The sequence below is a fragment of the Rousettus aegyptiacus genome, unplaced genomic scaffold (genome assembly GCF_014176215.1).
Source record: "Rousettus aegyptiacus isolate mRouAeg1 unplaced genomic scaffold, mRouAeg1.p scaffold_m13_p_6, whole genome shotgun sequence".
In the NCBI taxonomy this organism is placed as follows: Eukaryota; Metazoa; Chordata; class Mammalia; order Chiroptera; family Pteropodidae; genus Rousettus; species Rousettus aegyptiacus.
The window spans coordinates 35,848,535-35,864,452 of record NW_023416309.1 but is presented as its reverse complement, the minus strand read 5'-3'; the positions used below and the strand labels follow the sequence as shown (position 1 = coordinate 35,864,452).

The 15,918-nt window shown below is 42.0% G+C and overlaps 1 protein-coding gene and 1 pseudogene across 50 annotated transcripts in view; one reads left to right on the top strand and one right to left on the bottom strand.

Moving 5' to 3' along the window:
• The window catches only part of SORBS1 (sorbin and SH3 domain containing 1), a 177,010-nt gene that overhangs the window by 52,459 nt on the left and 108,633 nt on the right, over positions 1-15,918 (top strand). For all 50 annotated transcript variants that reach the window (XM_016164111.2, XM_036223161.1, XM_036223167.1 and 47 more), the window contains one exon: positions 12,278-12,332. In XM_016164111.2, the coding sequence (XP_016019597.1) occupies positions 12,323-12,332 (10 nt within the window). In that variant the 5' untranslated portion in view covers positions 12,278-12,322. The remainder of the gene's footprint in view (positions 1-12,277; positions 12,333-15,918) is intronic.
• On the bottom strand, positions 968-1,085 carry LOC118604595 (annotated as a pseudogene).

The following is a 15,918-nucleotide window of genomic DNA, read 5'->3' as shown; positions in this document are numbered from 1 at the left end:
TAAGCATTCCTGACTCTGTCATCCTTTATAGTATGTTAGTGGTTGCTATTGCAGTTTCTCTTACAATAGCCAGCTTTGAGTTCTGAGGGATCTTTGACACCTTTTATTTTCTGATGATTTTATGGTGTCTGCCACCAAGGCAATTGGACATGGAAAAAAAAAAAAAAAGATTCACTGTGGCAAAAATGGCAGAATGAGATTTAAGCAGTAAGCTCAGAGAATCAAATTCTTTCTGAGCAGAAGCAAGACAAGACAAATGTAGACATTGTTGCCTGTGGTTGCTGTAATCGAGGCTTCTGTGGAGCGTGGCGCAGCCAAATTGGCGAAACAAGTTTGCCGGGAGCTTCTTTCCTGGGTAGAGCGGCGTATATATGGTTGAGGGCAATGTTTTTGGTGTGTGTGGGGAATCTGATACAATTACTAGATGTCAATGCCTGTTCCTTTGGCTGGGCTTCAGCTCACGTTGCTCTTGTTAGATCATGGTCTAATAAGTGGCAGAACGGCAACTGAAATCCAATTTATACCTATTCTAGAGCTCCTCTGCACATATGTAAGAATGTGTGTGGGTAAAGGGGTGTCGGTGTGTGTCCTTGCTTCCCAAAGGCTGCTAGAAAATGCCATGTGTGGTCTTACTCAGTTTAACCTCCCCCAGTGAATACTTTCTGTAAAGAAGTTAATATCATAAGATCTACGGGGACATTTTAAGCATTCAGAAGAGGGATGTTTTGTTAGCATGTCCTCAGGTAGTTTTCCAGGTGAGCCTGGAAGCTGGGCATTCTCCTAGCTGGCACATTGCTACACTGGAGGGCAGTCAGTGGGTGCGGTTCCATGCTGTCTTCAGTGATTCATCAAGGTTTCGAGGCTGTTAGGTTCCTTTTTTCATTTTTTTAGGTAAGGCAATCCTTGGTTGACCTCACAGACTGCAAGGACCTTTTCAGTTTACAATCCTTTATTTTTTATTTTTTTATGCCTACAGCACCTGGTCTTCCTAGTGGTCTCCCATTCAAGTATTAACCAGGCCCGACCCTGCTTAGTTTCTGAGATTAGACGAGATCAGGCTTGTTCAGGGTGGCATGGCCGTAGACTCAAGGCTGTTAGTTTTCTGTCACCAACTAGAATGTGAGGTCTCTGAGGGGAGGTACCATCTTTTATGTTGGTTGATAAATTTGATTATTTCATTTCTGCAGCTGGATAAAAATGCCCCCTAAATTGTCTCTCTGTTTTAGGCATGTATATTCTTTGAACAACCTTCTTATAGGAGCGTCTTGCTTCCCACAGGGACTGTTTGGTACCTCTGTTGGCGAGGCTGTGTCATGGAGTGGGAAAGAGCATGGGCTTGCGAGCCACTCTGGGGTCTGGCTACCAGCTTTCCTGCTTGCTTTTGAAGACCTTTCAATGAGTCTTTTAACTTTAATTGAGGCTCAGTTTCTCTCTGTGCAAAATAGGTAGCAACTTTACACAGTTCTGCAGGTTGGAAATGACATATGTAAAGTGGCTGGTTCCTAGTTGGCGTGTAGGAAACAAAGAAATGTTTCATCTGTTCTAAAGCATTAGCACAGGGCATGCACAGAATGCATGCATGATGAATGGGTCTCAATAGGAATGGTTTGGTTCCTTGAGACCTGATCTTAAAGAAAGAGCAAGTCCAAAGTCTCTTAAAACATGATGCTGCTTTGGGAGTACCCTTCATTGCCTGGCTTTACATGAGAAGGCAGAACCAGAGACCGATGTCTTGGTTCTTAGACACTACTTCAGTGGGTTAAACTTGACGTTTTGTACAGGTAAGTATTGGTAATATCAACCTCATGATAATATGTACAGTGATGAATTTCATCAGTCCGTTAAAGCAATAAGCAAAGGGTAACAGTACTAGACCAGCACCTTCTTGGCTAGCATGCTTTTTCTTTTATAGCATGATTTACAATGTCTCATATATGTTTTTAAATTTAATTTTAGAAACATCTTAATTTAGGTATTATTAATTCAATTTAAAATGTCTAGTATATTTTTAATTTAATCTTATAAACACTTTACTTATTTAGGTATTATTAATTCCCTTTTATAGGTGAGGAAATAGAGTCTGAGAAATTAAGGAGTTTCCCAATTTGCACAGCTCTGGCAGAAAGAAAACTTCGTGTGCCCAGAGTTGTACTTATAAATATGAAGAGTTTGAGAAGGAGCTTGGGACTCCCGCAGAGTTTGAATTCAAACCTGGTTCTTCTGATCCTGTTTTTGTTGTTTTCACAAAGCCACTAAGCACGTAAAGCAACTGTTAGCATGGTATATTTTTCTCTGTCCATTTATTTTAATCATATGTGTCTTTATAGTTAATGTGGGTTTCCTGTAGATAACATACAGTCGGGTCTTGTTTTTTGATCCACTCTAACAATCTGTCTTTTAATTGGTGCCTTTAGACAATTGATTGTTCAATGTGATTATTGATATAGTTGGATACACATAGAACAACTGAAGCCAGACGTGTGTGTATATGTACATGCATATATGTGACATTTTTATTAATATATAAATGTATAATAGATGCCAGGCTATTTCCAGGTAGTCTGGTCCAAGAGACAACAGATTTTTTTTAAAAAATACATTTTTATTGAGTGTTTACTGTGAGTTTGGCACCTATTAAATATTTTAGTAATTTTAGCTTATTTTCAAGAAAACCCACTTCAGAAATTTACTGTATTTTAAGTGCTTAGATGTAGATTTTCTACCTGATATATTTTTAATTGCCTAAAATCAGTGTAAGATAAAATTAAGAGAATTTAGAAAAGTCACTACTATAATACAGTATAATTCACTGTGTGGGTCGCATTTATTAGTCGGGCACTAATGATCTGTGCAGTCCTCAGCCTCCATGACCCGCGTTCGGGGACCGATTATTGATTCTGGGCCTGTGTGTGTTCCAACTCAGTTATTAAATAAACACCACCCAGAAGAGACGTTTTCTTAGAAAAGATAATGTTTTCAGTGTTTCATATTGGCTTTTTTTGCTAGGTTAGTACACTCTCAGTAAAACTTCAAAACTTCTTAAGGAAAACAAGCAATTCCTGAATAAGGTAGTATTGTGAATTGAGGTATTTAAGTTATGTATTCGTAAAAGACCCGAAGTCTTTTTCCTGAATGGAGCTTCTGTTCTCTCATTCCTGAGCGTGGTATGGGCCTGTACTGCAGCTGTCTGTATGATATATGATGTGGCAAATACGTGGCCTTAGGAATTTTGTGGTTTAAAAGAAAAGTTGAACTACGGATTGTCTGTAAGAGTCGCCACCTCTCCTGCCATATCAAACCACCCTCTTTTCCTGTTCTCAAGTTCTAACAGAATCTTTTTCAGCCTTTTAAGATTTTTTTTTCAGCTATACACAGTAACATCTTAGTCTCCTTTACCTATATCGTGGCGTATTGCCCAACCTTGACTCTCCTGAGAATTCAGGATGCTTTCGTTCGTGCATCTCTACAGGTAGACACTGTGTAGTCATCACGTCAAAAAAAGAAAAAAAAGAAAAAAAGAAAAGGTGGGGGGATCCTCTGTATCCTGGGCTTGGCTTTATTAGTTTGAGGTTATGTGTTTACAGTTTAAACAGAGCTGAGATGTTTTGCTTTTATTTAATGAATTTGGAAATCTGCTCTTGTTCGAATTATCTAGATTGTCTAAGTGGAGGGTTCCAAATGTACTGGATGCTGCAATGAGACAGCGTTTTGGCTCTGTAGACACAGCCATATTTGGGAAACACAAATGGGCCAGTTTTTGTATTTAAGACTAATGGTTAACAATGCATGTTTAAGAACTGTCGTGTGCCCAGAGTTGTACATATAAAGAGTCTGGGAGGGAGCTCAGGGCTCTGGAATGCCATGAAGCTGGGCTAGGAGCAGGGACTTGGCAGCAAGTGGGCCTAGGAAGCAGTGGGTGCTGTGTGTGCTGTCACCTGGTGGGCCCTGCTGACTATTTTAAGATTAAACCTTTTGGTTCAACTACTTCTTTAGGAAATCTGGATGAACATTCTAGTTGTTTTATTGCCCTACCCTCTTTGTCCTCAGAAGACACTGCATGGGAGTAGATTTGGCTTCATAAAACAAAAGCAGTCCCCGGGGATTAATGTTGGAATCCCATATTTGGGGTATTTGCCATTAGTCCGTAGAAGATTGATTATAACATGCAGGGCTGCCATGGTCTAATGGACAGGGTTGTTAGTGGCATATTTTTGTTTGTCTCCTGGGGTTTTCTCTTGAAATTTCTGAAGATTACACAATTATGTATCAAATACCAGGTATGATCTGAAAAAAAAATTTAGTATTCATTAAAAGAAAGAAATATAACTACATTATAAACAGTTTGGAAAATAGAAATGGAAATCAAGTTACCTCTAATTCCATATGACCACAGTAGTACTAAAATTTGGGCATGTTTCCTTTCAGATATATGCATGTGTTTTGTTCTTTACAGAATTGTAATCATAGTTGTCACACAGACCTACACCCTGCTTAGTCACCTAATCTTATGATAAGAAGTCTTTTCCCGTGTTGTGTGATCTGTGTGACAGCCGTCTTGGTAACTGTCCACCCAGGGGGTATGTGGCCAAGTAATTGGCCCTCCGTTGTTGAATACAGGAATGTTTCTAGGTTTTCATTATTAGTAGTAAAGGTATTAGAAATGACATCTCCGTATAGCTTTATTTTCATTTGGGGTTCTTTCTTCAGGTTAGATTCCCCTAAAGCACAAAGGGTATGACGTGCGTAGCTTCTGATATGTTATGCTGAAAACAGGGGCAACAGTGTACACGTCGCCACCTGTAGAGGGAAATGTCGGCGTCCGTGCACTTGTCTACATTAGCGTTTTTAGATTTGTGGACTAATTTAACAAGTAGAAAAAATGGTTAGTCATTATGTGAATCACTTTTTTAAAAAAAACTAGTCAGGTTAAATGAACATTTCTCACAGATCTGTTTATCGTTTACATTTTTTTTCTTCTGGGAATTCTTTCTTCATGCCATTTACATTTTATTTTTTCTTGGCAATACGTATGAGTGCACTGTAAAGATATTAACCCTCTGTTACGTTTGCTGCAAACCATATATTTTAATACATAAATAATGTGATTACAAGGCCTAAATTCTATTGAAATCTATTGTCTTAAGTGTAAATAATATTGCCTTTATAAGACTCGAAGCTATTTTGGCTGCATTTTGGTTGCTGGCAATTTTCTTCACAGAATCAACTTTGTATGTTGATTTAAAGGCTCCATTTAAGTATAAAAAGTAAATGATTGCAGATTTATTGGTAGTTAACTTTCTAGCTCCGAATCTGACCTGGGATGGGACCGTGATGATTTTAGAGGGACCTTGGGTATAGGATTTCCGAATTCTATGATTATAAATAGGTCTTATTGAAATGAGTTTCTTATCATCATGACTTTTAATACGGATTAAAAACCAAATCAAATCAAAAGAAAAACCTTCAGTCGTTGTGGGGCAAGTGGATCTGGCCACTGAGATTGGCCTTAAAGTTAAGGGAGGTGAGGGAAAGGGCATCAGTAGGAAGTAACAATGAGATTAACGATGTGGAAATGGGAAATCTTGTCAGGATTCAGTAGAAAGGACAAATATGGAACACATGGAGTTCAGGGCTTATTGAGTATACAGAGGAGGCGAGACTGGAAAAGTAAGTGGAACCTCATCTTATAAGGCCTCCTGGTCTGTTAAAGAATTTGGACTTGAAATTTTAGACTGGTGTTTCCCAAAGTGTGACATTTGAGGTGATTGTAGAAGGTATATCATTGAACATTTAAAAATTTTAGTGTTTATTTCATTCCTGGATCATCTTTCCCATGCAGAATTTATTCCTTTTCTTTCTGTGCTCTCATAGCGCTTAGGGCAGGTTGCTAGCAGAAGGGTTACCCACCTATCATTTTATGTTTAAATGGGTTATGTCTGTCACCTTACAACTCTGAGATAGTTTTAAAGACAGCAGCCATGTCTGATTCATGTTGGTGTCCTCTGGGCCAAGTACTGTCCTGGGTGCTAAAGAAGTGCTGTTTGGTATCATTGGTTCTATGTTTTTAGATAACATTATTCTTTCCTAGGAGCTTCACATCTCTCTTCCTTTTGTCCTGTACTTCCCAGACAACCTGTCTGAGCTCATAGGAGACCCATAGATTTTTCCCTCCACTAAAATTTGACCCAGGAACTCTTTCCTCACTGAAGTCAGAATGTGGCAGTACATGAGCTATTTAGGGTGATTCTGAGCCTTATTAGACTATTGTAATTGTCTAGGAATGAGATGATGGAATAAAATGGTGAGTGTGTGGATGGAAAAGCAGAGGTGGCTGGGATGCATGAGTCATGACGATGGAAGAGTCGACAAGGCTACGCAACGTATCAGGTGTTGGGTGGAGGCGGGTGGCAAGGGCAAGAGGAGGCACTGGTGTGCTAAGACGTGTGAAGGACAGATGTTCACTCCACCAGTATTAATTGGGTGCTTACTCTGTACTAGGCACCTTACTAAACGTTAAGATACAGAGATAAGCAAGACCCTGCCCTGCCAAAAAGTGCTTACTGTCTAGGGGGCTTTGTGTATGAGGCCTGAGTGGAGGAGCAGAGACCAGAAAGGCAAGGTGGGAGAGGCGAGTAATGGGTTCTGCCGGTCCCAGTAGCTGCGTCAGGACTCTGCACTGTTCAGTGAATAATGGGGCAGTATCCAAAGGTTCTAAAGCGAGAAATGATACTGTCCAGTCTGTGGGCTGTGGAGGGCTGATACTCATCTGGGATTCTTTATCTGTTGCCAAGAGGCCGAAGGCCAGAGGTGCCCTGAGGAAGTAGAAGAGGGATAGGAGGGAAGCTGGGCTCAATAGAAGGCATATAAAGTAAGACAAAAGGAAACTTTTTCTGACTCTGTTTTTGCACCCAAATAATAAAGGATAGATTAGATTTCTGGTTTATAGCCCCCTCCTTTTTTTGTAGCTACAGATCCCATTTATCCAAGGAAAGCTCAAGAAGTATAAGTGAATAAAACTGGTAAAAGCACAGCTGCCCTGGTTGAAGTGAAAGGTGGGAGCTTGTACTGTGGCATGAGGGGGCTCATGGAACTCCTGCCAATACAAGTGGAAAACTGTGAAAATGGACTATGTAACCTGCATGGATCCTTTTGGTTTTAATATTCCAGATGAAATTGTCGAGGGAGTGAGTGTGTCCTTGGAAAAGAATGAGGACCAGCTCAGCGCCCTCTAGTTCTTATACTCCTAGAAGAACCCAGCCTTTTTCTAGAAGGATCCTTATGGCCCAGAGTAAACCAGTTCAGTGACGTTTAATAATCAGGACCAGTGTTTGCAGGAAGAGGAAGGAGTTAACTGTCTTAAAATTTGGTGGAAAGGTCATTGGGGGCCTGATCAGTGCAGAATTCATTGGGCTTGGCCATGTGTGTGCACTGGAAACCTTTCTGAAGGCCATTTTAGATAATTGGTTAGAACGGAAACCACGTTGGAGGGACTCCAGGAGGAAATGGGAGGATGTGGGGGATGGCCTTTCTGATGTATTTTCCTATCGCTTCCTTTCTAGAAATATCAGGGTTTTTCTTTTTTTTACAGAAATCTTGTGCTTGTGTTCTGAGCCCCCGGCCTTGTCTTGGGATTCCAGACTGAAGTTGATGTCAGGGTCAAGTTTATCCTAACTTCCTCTCCTTGAAAGGAAGTGTTAGTGACTCAGTATTTATTCTTTCTGGCTTTCTGAAGAGCCTTCTGCACTCTCTCCAATAATATAAAGAGTGCATTTGAAGAGAAATGACATTTATAGAGATCGAGTAGGGGATGAGCTGTAGAAAAATTGGAGAAACATGGCTTTGGTGGAAGAGCAGCAAAGTTTAAAGCAATAAGGCTTTGTGAGCTGTCTCTATTGTTTTCAAGCCATTGGAAGTGGCTGCAAATATATCAAGTCCCAGACTGGATTTCAAGCTAGAATATAACCAGGGTTTGGTCACAGTAGGGAGCTAGCTTGCTTTAAAGCAGCTACAGTATTAAGTTAAGGAGTGTCTGGTTATCTTGAAGATAGGACTCCAAAGTTAGGTTCTGAACAGAAATAAGGGCAAAGTTTTCGATTGAGCACCTACTATATGCTTGGTCCTAAGGATGACACATGTCTCCACTCCAGAAACTTAATGTGTGTGCGCGTGTGTGTGTTTATGTACTGTGTGGTGGGGAGGGGGAGGAGTGACTTTGGAGGCAAAACACCATAGTGCATAAGAGGAGCTAGAGCCTGCTGTATTGAGAGGTCAACCAGAGGCTCATTCTCTACCAAGAACCTTTGCTGGAACTTGAATTCATTTTTATAAACTCAGTTCTTCTCTAGTCATACATCCCTGAACCATCCATATAAGGACCTTCTTTCAGTCCCAAACAAACAACCCATATTTAGTTATTGGATTCTGTTTCAGCTGGAAGAAGGAGTATAACTTTTGCTTTTTAGTGATTATTTCACTCTGTGTCATCTCAGAATTATAGGGTCATGGAATTAGGGAGGGATCACGCAGAACCGTTAATTATTCCGATGCGTTCTTAACAAGTCTGGCTACTTCACATCTTGTTCTTCTGGTGGAATGTCTGTGTTGATGCTGTGGTGCTTTGACCAAGTACGGTAGGTCTGACAGCCCAAGGGCTGGAATGGTGGCCCGACCCTCACTGGCCCACCCAAGCTGTGACACTGGGTAGGTTCCTGCAACCTACTGGGGGAGAGCATGTCCAGTCTTGCCACTAGATGGCACTGTTCATCTTTTTGGCTTTTACCCAGAGGTGCCTGCCTCCTTTGGAGGGGACACATGGAGAAATTCCAAAAAGGTGCCATCATGTTCGCAATCAAATCAAGCTCTTTACAGCTTTGTTTTAAGATAAATATTAAGCGTCAGAGGTTTTATGTAAAATAAACTCTCATGTTTAACATACAATCGTAATAGCTTGTACTATCTCCAAATTAACTGCAGAGACTGGATTTTGACTTTCAAAGCTCTTGGCATTTTTCTGGTTAGGCTCAGGGCAGCTTCCTGGACAACGTATAGGTATCAGCTCTGCCCTGACTCTGAGCGTTGCTGGTTGTAGAGACAGAACCATTTGCTAAGACACGTGGGATTCACATCTGGCTGGCCTTGCTGCAGTAAGGAGGCACGAAGATTCTCCTCTTTGGGACACTGTCTTCCCCCTCATCTGTGCTGGTCAAGGTTCTTGGGCTGCAAATGACCAGAAACCACCTCTGGTTAACTCAAACTGAAAAGGGATTTATTGGCAAGATGCTAGGTAGTTCAGAGTTTATGGGAGGCTGGAGAATGGCACTTCGAACAGGGGCAGACATTCAAGGAGGCTGAGTTGGCTGGAATCAGAGCCAAAATCAGGCCTTGGAATAGTCTAGATCGGATGTCACTACCGTTGCCACCACTGGTGAGGACTGGACACTGGGCGCCACCCTTGGCACAGCTGCCACTGCTGTTCTTGCTGCACTTTTTATTTTAAACTGCTCATTGTGTCTTTGCATCACCTGCTGCAGGTTCCATCAATCACTGAATGGGAGCATGCAGCGGACCGTACCGCCCCAAAACTCTTCCCGTGCAGAGCTGATACCTATACCTATACCTATGTCATCGTCGCCTACTACTATCATACTGGTTCTTGAAATATCGAAATAGTGTCCTACCACCCTGGGCCCATTCTTCCGTCTTCTTACAATTTGATCACTTAATGGTTAACACCTCGCATAGGGGACTCCCAAAGAGCGCTACAACTGGCATCTGCTGTGGTTGGTTGATGTTTGTGGCAAAGAGATGGATATTATCCCTGACCATGTGTACTTTAGATCAGTTTGTAAGTGAGAGTGGAGCTGATACTTAGACATTACTAATGTCTATATTGAGAAATATCAAAGGTGCATAGTGCTGCATTTGACAGTGATTGTTGAGGCATCCTTTGTATTTGGTTCATAAGTCATTTCCATTCATCTGTTCCCCTGCCTAAGAATGTCATTGTGCTATGTACTTATTCTTAAAATTAAGATGAATTAAACAAAACTATACAGAGGGAATTGGTAAATGAATTATGGAGCCTTGTTACTATGAAATATTATATAGCCATTAAAATGATGGATATAATGACTGAAAATTCAGGAAAATGTTAATAGAATACTTAATTTAAAAATTAGAACACAAAGCTGTTGAGACATTGTGTTTACAATGGTATAAATTCTATTTATGCAGATAGATAAAGGTAGAAAAGACTACAAAGGAATAGAAGGGCTTCTTGTTAAAATAGCTGCATGGTTGAATCAATATTTCTTCAGTCATGCTTTAAAACTTGAACAAATAACACCTTAACATAATAAAATTGATTACTAAAATTATTTTAAAAATAAAAATGGATGCTATATCGCAACAGTCATTTTGGTCCTGGGAAGCAAACTGAGGTATCATAAAAAACCAGGACTGGAAACCATCGGGGCATACAGAACACAGCAAGTTGTGTTCTTTGACTGAGAGAACAAATGTTTCTGCCGCTTAGAGAATGATCCGAAGGGGCCGTTGAAGGTCACGGGTAGTCTCAGGTGTATTTGACAGTGACAGAGGCAAAGTAACTGTTGATTTGGGCTGCATAGGATTTAGACCGATTTCCTTGTTGCACTGAGCTTTCTACTCAGTCAGTTCCAAGGACAGTGAGCAAGGCAGCTGCCTAGAAAGGAAACAAGTGCCAGTGTTAAAAAGGAAACTAAAGCATGTCTCCTGTGCAGACCCTCAGACCATACCTTGACCTTCTTGTTACAGAATTCATAAACCAGGGAGTCGGTTTCCTCTGCACCATTGCTTCTCACACTTTAAAGTGCATACGGACCAGCTGGGAATCTTATTAAAATGCAGATTCTGGTTCAGTTAGTGTAGGGTCAAGTCTGAGTTTCTGCATTTTAAATAAGCTGCCAGCTGATGCCACTGCTGCTAGTCCGTGGACCATACTTTATATAGCAAGGTTCCACATAGCCTGAAGACTTGCTTTTCAGATTGTCCTTCAGATGTTCAGTGAGACTTTGCTATTCAAAATATATGTAAGACCTGTACTTTGAAAAACTACAAAACACTGCTAAGAGAAATTAAAGACCTGCATAAAGGGAGAGATTGGCCATTCTCATGATTTGGAAACTTCAATATTGTTCAAGCGTTAACTGTACCCAGATTAATCTATAGATTCAACAAGATCCCAGTCAAAATCCTGGTGGGCTTTTTTGTTTTTGGTAGAAGCTGACAAGATGATTCTAAACTTTATATGAAAACACAAAGGACCTAGAAGAGCCAAAACAATTTTGAAAAGAACAAAGTTGGAAGACTCACACTACCTAATTTCAAGACTTACTATAAAGTTATAGTAATCAAAACAATGAGTTATTGGATAAAGGCAGATTAGTGGAACAGAATGAAGTCCAGAAATAGACCCACATGTATATAGCATTGTGTTATGCTAAGTGAGAGAAGCAAGGTACAGATTACATACATAAACTTTGATACCACTTATATAAAATTCAAGAAAAGGTGAAACTGTAATGACAGAAAGGGGATGAGTGGTTACTTGGGACTTGGGATGAGACCATACTAAATTAATATCCGTTTGAATGTCAGTGGTGAGTAAGTGCAGTGCCTAAGTGCGTGGGCCTTCGAGTCAGGCTCTCTGGGTTCCGTTACCAGCTCTGCCACATAGGCAGACAAGCTATTCACCTCTCTGTGCCTCAGTTTCCTCATCTGTGTAAACTAATGCAATTTTAGTGCTTACCTTGTTAGGGTCGTTGTGAGGAGCAAATGAATTAGTATATTTAAAGCATCTAGAACATTTCTCTGTGTATAATAAGCTGCATTTGTTGCTGCTGCTGCTGTTATTATTATTATTATTATTGTTAACCTTCAACACAGTTTGAATTGTAATTTTACCTTTCTCCTAAAATTTGGTTCTTTCCTTCACCCTCTCCTCAACCCATGTGCACTTGTGTAACTTGAGGTCTTTAATAGACCATCAGAACTGGAAGAGATCTTTGACAGTATCAAAACCAGGTATGGGTGACTAAAGGCCAAGGAGGTTGAGTGCCCAAGGTCATGTTAGTATGTAGCTAACCAGGAAACAGAAGTCTGGCCAAGCAACTCCTGGTGTGGCTCTGTTTTATCAAGTATATTATACATGTTGTTTGCATTTTTAATGTAAGCTGTAGGGATCTATCTTAAACCCACCATTCATCAATTCCATTGTGTGGTGTTTGTTTTTCTGCAGAGCATTTCAGAGCCCTAGTTGCAGAAGACTTATCCTATCACCACCATGAGCTCCGGTAAGTTATTTTGAACCCTTTCTTCTCTGGCAAAATCTACAGAACTAGGCAGTTTACCCAGATTTTCCTCATACTCTGAAGGTCCCAACTGCACCAGGGTTTTGTCATAAATCATCATCATCACTTTCACCTTCATTATTAATGATTTATCATCTACTGTGTGACAAGAACTCTGCTGTATGATTCACATGTACCTTGTCCTAATCTTTATAATAGTTTGTTCCCTCTTTTTTTTTTTAAACAACTTTATAGAGATAAAATTGGCATATACTAAACTGTGGATATTTTATGTATACAATTTGATAAATTTTAACATATGCTTCAGTGGCATTTCTTAATCTGTGTGATTGCAGCTAAAGTAAACAGATTGACCATAATGGCTCCAGGTCGTGAGCTAATCTAATACTTCCTTCATCCAGGCTGGCAGGCAGCTTGCTCACCCTTTTCCTATGCTTTTGGTAGTAAAAAATCAAGACCTAAACAGATGACCAATTCTGAGCGTTTTTAGTTTAGAGCCAGGGTGGAAAACACGGGTTAGGGAAGACTGAAAAGGGAACAGGTCCCTGCTCATTGTGCAGCCAAGAGCTGTCAGCTTTCCAGCCCACAATCTGAGGCAGAGAGGTTTCCATCTGGAGATTAAGGCCCATCTTGGCCACTGAGCCTGTCCTAGAGCCCCTCGAGACCTGTAGGCTGTGGGAGTGAGGGGAGTGACCAAGAGGAGATAGCTCATTCAAGGGTCTTTTAATCTTGCATTATCTCCAGAGTGTTATCAGAGGCTTCTGTAGATTAAAAACAAGCCTTTCTGTTTATTTACGTACAGTGCCCCTTTAGCCAGGTCCTAAATCGTGCGGGACAGTGTGTGCTGAGGATCTAGGGACCTCCAGGTGAAACAGCTCAGGGCTACACCTGGCTTCCTCACGCACCACTTGTGTGGCCTTGGACGCGTGGTGGACCCTCCTCTGCATGTTCCTGTGTAAAATGGACATCCCGAAAGCACCGACTCATTGGGATTGTGTGAGGATTGACTGAGGCAACGCCTCTCAAGTCCTGAGTACTATGGCCCTGGCTAGTGTTCCACCCATGAGTTAACAGCTCTAGCTTCCTCCTCGTGAGGAGAGGGCTTTGGCTTAGCCCTGATTCCTTGAGCTCATTTGCTCTGTATGAAGAAGCTACACACCTTTTCCCCTCCAAGTGGACTCAAGTATTGCCAGTAACTCCTCCTTTGTAACTCATTTTTTCGTTTTTGTTTTGACTTTTTGTTTTTGTTGTCAAACAGACCAGGGCTTTGTTTTCTTTTTCTTTCTTTCTTTCTTTTTTTTTTTTTTTTTTAACTTTGCCACTCCTGGTGGCATGAATAAGGGCAGAGGCAGTAGGAAGGGAGGGCCCCCTGGACAGGAGGGCGAGGATGTGGAAACACCCGCGGAACTTCCCCCCAGGTTCTCCCGCTCGGGTGTGGTGCTAGCATGAGGCATTTCAGAGCAAGAGTCCAAAAAATCTGAGCCCTTTGACCTGATGATGATCCCACTCTTGGGAACTTCTGTCTTAATTTGAAGGAAACGAAAACATCATCTACTTGAAGGTGGGGAATGAGTAGGTGCATGTTATGTATTTACTTGGTGGAATATTATGCCACTATTAAAGATGATCCTTAGAAAGAAAGCAGCTCTGCAGAGAACATTCGTTTTAACCTTCGGTTGAAAGAGCAGCATGAAAGTGATGCATCCTTTTTATTCCGAGTTGAGACTGGGCTGCCAATCACTGAAGGAGGTGCTTTCCCTGCGTTATCTCTCCAATCACTGAAGGAGGTGCTTTACCTGCGTTATCTCAGTGCATTCTCCCGGCAAACCCACAAAAGTGGGCATGGTTTACCACTTGCATTCTGTAGATGGAGAAACTGAGGCCCTGGGGGATTGATAAATTGTCTAGGATCACCTGGCTAGCGTGTAACGGAGCTGAAGCAGACCCAGGTGCTCACTGTGCTGCAGAGATTTGAGTCTGAGGAGATGGAATTCTTTTTCAAAGTCTCTTCACGCTGAGCTCTATTCATTAAAAAGAAAAAAGAAATTAAAAGAAAGACATAGGGCTGGGGCTGCCGGAAGCTCAGAGGCTGCACAGAGGCTGCTGTGGGGACACCCAAAGCAAGGCCTACAGCCCTAGGAAGGAGACAGCCAAGAGGAATTAGGGCAGGTGCATGGGGAAGGGACTGTCAAAGAGCAGATGGAGTGACAGAACCTGCGAAGTTTCTGTTACCTGGATTTCTGGCCTTGTTGCCAACACCCTCCTCCATCTATCGCAGAAATATAGGTGCAAGGGAGACCTTGTCACCTGGGAGAGTGAGCCTTTATCCGTAGGTGGATCGAGGGCAGTGAACAGGACAGAACCTGTGAAGTCAGTGTCACAAGGTCCAGACTGCTGGCAGGAGGAGCGGTGGCCTTGCTCATATCTGCACCCAGCAGCATCCAGGCTGGCCTGTCAGGGTAGTTTGTCAGGGAAGCTGACTGTGTTAAGTGCCTTGGTAGGGTGGCCTCTTCTCAGCCAAATGAGCTACTGGGGTTTGGGAGAGGGCTTCTGTCCCAGCATCTGGGGAAATAGAATATATATATCCACCAGATATATGGCATAGAATATAGAACATAGCTCATATATGTGTGTGTGTGTATACACATACATACACACATACCATTTTATATAGAATATATCTGGTTTATGTGTGTGTGTGTATATAATATATGTAAACTTTTTTATTTTAAAAATAAAAGTGTTTCTCCCAGTTGGGGATGAAGAAGATGAGCTATGGATGGAGCAAACCCAAGTTCAAATCCCAGCTTAGTGATCTGAAGGCCTGGCATCCTCTCTGGGCCCCAAATTTCTTATCTATAAAACAGCAGTTCCTAACACCTTGCTCCAGGGCCCTATTTCTTAAAGACAAAATGAGATGCTAAATGCGGAATGCTTAGCATGGATCCTCAGATCCAGGCAAATAGATGTTTTAAAAAACAGTTCTTATGATTATATTTATGGCTTGGTTGGCTCTTGGCTGTTGGGGGGTAAGCGGGAGGGTGGGGGGATCGCTCCAAGTGCAGCGATCACTCGTCCCCAGGGGGCAGGGTGTGCCCACCTACCTTCCCACTTGTCTTCTCTCTCCTGCCTCTGCAGTTCTGGGATGGAGAACTGGGTGGGGCTTAGGCTGCAGGTGGGCAGCGAGGGTCTCAGTGTCCGCAGCTTAGCAGAACTCAGAAAGGTTACTGCTGACACAGAGGAGGTGACATTCCAGGCGAGGCTCGAGGATGAGTAGTATTTGCCCAAGGTAAGAAAAGGGGAGAGGGGATTCTCTGCCAGAGCCGTGAAGGAACCAGGCCAAAAGATCAAAAGTCTCTCACATGCTCAGGGGTGATGCGGGGGCGGGCATGGCAGGCTTGGGGAAGGCAGCGCGGCCGAGTAGGGCCAGTGCTTGAAGAGCCTCCAAGCCAGGGTGAGTTGCCCAGGCTTTGTCCCCTAGGTAGCTGCTGGATACTGGGCCTTGTTTCTTTGCTTTTAATTATCAAGAAGGTCAGTTTTTTTCATTTAAATATGACCAGGTCTGCCA